The following is a 3,007-nucleotide window of genomic DNA, read 5'->3' on the forward strand; positions in this document are numbered from 1 at the left end:
CCCTAGTCATCTGTTGGAAGACCCACCTTTCCAACCTCACTGGTCAATCACCTGATGATAGTGTAAGAGTGAAACCACAGAGGACAAGCCAGCCTTCGGGTTGCAACAGCAAGAGGTTTATTTAGTACACAGGTACCTGTGGGCACAAAGTCTCCTCGGGGGACTTGCGTGCCTCAGGTCGGGTTTGTGGAACTTTTATAGAGCAGAAGCAGGATACAGAAGCAGAAACGCGGTTATTGGTTCGTTTAAACTATTACAAAATGCTACAGGGAGAGCTTTTTTTTTCATTCCTCCCTTTTTCTTTGTAACTATGGAGGGGCATCTTTCCCTCCTTTATAGATTATCAGGGTCACTTGTTTCTAGGGCTTGGTATTGGCTAGTCAGCACTAAGGTTTGGACAGCTGACAGCCTTTCTCGCATGAATTGAGTCAACCGGTTGAAAATGCAGGGGCCTATTGTTAGGATTAAGAGTAGGGACACCAGGGGCCCAACAAGGGGTAGAAGGTAAGGCAGAATTCCGTTCCACATGCCCCACATGGGGTTAGCAAAAAGCTCCTGTCGCCTTTTTTCTAGTTCCTCTTGGTGTTTTTTAATCCGATCTCTGACGATCCCGGACTTGTTGGTATAAAAACAGCATTTTTCCTGTAATGCTAAACAGATACCTCCCTTGTCTGCTGTTAGTAGATCAAGTCCCCGTCTATTCTGTAAGACAACCTCGGCTAGTGAGTCTACCTGGTCCTGAAGATCTTGTACAGACCGATAGACCATATTTACATCATTAATTAACTGTTGAGATAATTTGTTGTAAGTGTCTATTGCCACTCCTACACCAGCTGAGCCCGTAGCGAGGGCTCCTGAGATACCCAGTCCAATAAGCAATGGAATAAACTGGACCGCTCGTTTGTGCCTAGGAACGAATGTGTCAAAGCTAGGCAAAGGCACAGGCTCATCTCCTGGAATTATGTCTATGTCTGGCAAGAGCAATGCAGGGGCACATGAACCAGTCCAGTTAGTGGGTAAATAAGGATAGGCCATGTTATTTCCACATACATAAATTTTCCCCCCCCTAAACAGCCTGTCTGAGAGGTGTTTATAAACCTAGAGCAGGTAGTAAACATAGCTAATCCGAGGTCTACATCAAAGGAATTATTTTGAAAGGGACTAAAAAGGCAAATAGATGTGTTGAAGTAGCGAGGCTGGACCTTAAAAGGCGTGGTATAGCTACAAATATCCGGAGAGGGGAGTATATTAGACTCGTTACTTAAAGGTAAAACTAGAGGCCATGAAATTCCTAATGCGAGACACAGCCAACAATCCTCTGCCAGGGAAGGGTTGGAACGGTTTAGGACATCATGGGTGGCAGTAAGGATCTCCATGGTCTGAGGGTCTAAATTAAGGCCTCTAGGTTTGGGTAGCAATAGTGGATGGTAATGAAGGCGGGGCAAGAGAGACTCCCTTTGTTTTTGCAACACAGTTTGGACATAATTTTCTTTAACCTGGTCTGTAGGGCCCCCTCCATCTGATATGTGAATCGGAGCTTGTTGCGGCCAACATGCCTTTTGTCCAGGTTCTACATAGCAGCCTGCACTAAGGGTTTTTGAATTATAACTTTCTGGTCCTATTACCTGAGTGTTAAGACTCCAATCTGAGCCCCCAGAGGCCTTTTTATAAGAAATGGCCGTAGAATAAAAATACAGGATGTTATTGAACCGACATTCAGTAAAAGAAGCATAACAGGATGAGTGCATAGCTTCGACGAAATTACAATCAGAGGGGCACTCACCATTAGCTGGTGGTAAGATAGGTTTAGGCTTAGACACACATTTCCAGCTCTGTTGGTGCTGCTGAGTAGGTGTACTATGAATACCAAGATATGCAGTCTTGTCTCCACAATCTACAGACCGGAAATATGTGCCGGATGGGGCCTCCCAATGACCACCTCTACATTCACAAGGGGGACCATACTGGGTTAGCATAAATCTGGTAGCATTAAATGGTTGAAGGCCACCTCTTATGTTTTTGACTAAAAGTATAAGGGTCAGAACTCTGGTTATTAATTTTTGACCAGTCTTATCTTTAAAGGGTTTGATGTTCGTGTCAGTCGCCATCTCTCTTGCTGCTCTCCTGTTTGGGACACCCGGTGCGCAGGTTCTGCCACTTTGACGTGTGAGGCGTGGATCCAGGCTGCGATCCCGTCCACTTTGAGGGCTGTAGGGGTGGTGAGGAGGACTGTGCACGGTCCTTTCAGCGAGGCTCCAAGCTTCGAGCCTGATGCCTCCAGACCCAGACAGTGTCACCTGGTTGGAAGGGATGGGGGGCAATAAGGGTGTTAACAGCATCTTGGTAGGCTGCTGCCAGGGGTTTCCAGATTTCTTCGTGTGCCAGCTGCAACGCTTGCAGGTGTGTCTGCAGGGAACGGGTGCTAACAAAGTTAGAGATGTCTGGATCAAGAAAAGAGACAGCCGGGGGAGGGGTCCCATACAGAATTTCAAAGGGGGTTAATCCACTGGGCCCAGGAGTATTCCTGGCCCGATATAGGGCTAGGGGGAGGAGGGTCACCCAGTCCTTAGTGCCAGTTGCCAACGAAAATTTAGTTAAAGCCTCCTTAATAGTTCTATTCATTCGTTCTACCTGGCCTGAGCTCTGGGGTCTGTAAGCACAATGTAATTTCCATTCGATCCCCAGTAACCTGGCCACTGTCTGACTTACCTGGGAGACGAAGGCCGGCCCGTTATCCTACCCTATTACCTGAGGCATCCCGAATCGAGGAAAAATGTCTTCCAATAACTTCTTAGACACCATTTTGGCAGTTTCTGTCTTCGTCGGGTACGCCTCTGGCCATCCAGAGAAGGTGTCAATGAAAACTAGCAGATACTTGTATCCATATATTTCTGGCTTAACTTCAGTAAAATCGACTTTCCAATGGACCCCAGGCCTGTGACCTCTTTGCCTCACTCCTCCTTGGGCTTTATTTTTGCCCCAGTTCACCTGGGCACAGGCCTTACAG

The 3,007-nt window shown here is 47.0% G+C and overlaps 2 protein-coding genes across 3 annotated transcripts in view; both read right to left on the reverse strand.

Moving 5' to 3' along the window:
• Positions 1–281: 281 nt before the first annotated feature.
• LOC115067139 (syncytin-2-like) lies at positions 282–1,884 on the reverse strand. Of its 2 annotated transcripts, XM_029554501.1 has the most exons (2): positions 1,001–1,879; positions 282–965 (listed from the first exon to the last, which is right to left on the reverse strand). In XM_029554501.1, the coding sequence occupies exons 1-2, from the start codon at positions 1,746–1,748 to the stop codon at positions 334–336; spliced, it is 1,380 nt and encodes a 459-aa protein (XP_029410361.1). In that variant the 5' UTR covers positions 1,749–1,879; the 3' UTR covers positions 282–333. The 2 variants fall into 2 exon arrangements, with proteins under 2 accessions (XP_029410361.1, XP_029410363.1); XM_029554503.1 differs by having other exon boundaries at positions 282–1,884.
• A 360-nt stretch (positions 1,885–2,244) lies between these two features.
• LOC115067138 overlaps positions 2,245–3,007 on the reverse strand; it is a gene marked incomplete at its 5' end in the record, with an annotated part of 4,791 nt that continues 4,028 nt past the window's right edge. The window contains 2 exons of the mRNA XM_029554500.1: positions 2,245–2,406; positions 2,749–2,834. Coding sequence (XP_029410360.1) covers positions 2,245–2,406; positions 2,749–2,834 — 248 coding nt within the window. The remainder of the gene's footprint in view (positions 2,407–2,748; positions 2,835–3,007) is intronic.

This window comes from Nannospalax galili, unplaced genomic scaffold (assembly GCF_000622305.1).
Source record: "Nannospalax galili isolate Female #2095 unplaced genomic scaffold, S.galili_v1.0 scaffold545, whole genome shotgun sequence".
Lineage (NCBI taxonomy): Eukaryota > Metazoa > Chordata > Mammalia > Rodentia > Spalacidae > Nannospalax > Nannospalax galili.

Bases quoted from the DNA above. Each gene is read 5' to 3' on its own strand.
- LOC115067139 (XM_029554501.1), bottom strand. From the start codon at position 1,748: ATGCACTCATCCTGTTATGCTTCTTTTACTGAATGTCGGTTCAATAAC. The intron at 966-1,000 runs TTCATGTGCCCC...TGCCAGACATAG, and splicing joins TTACCCACTAACTGGACTGG to ACATAATTCCAGGAGATGAG.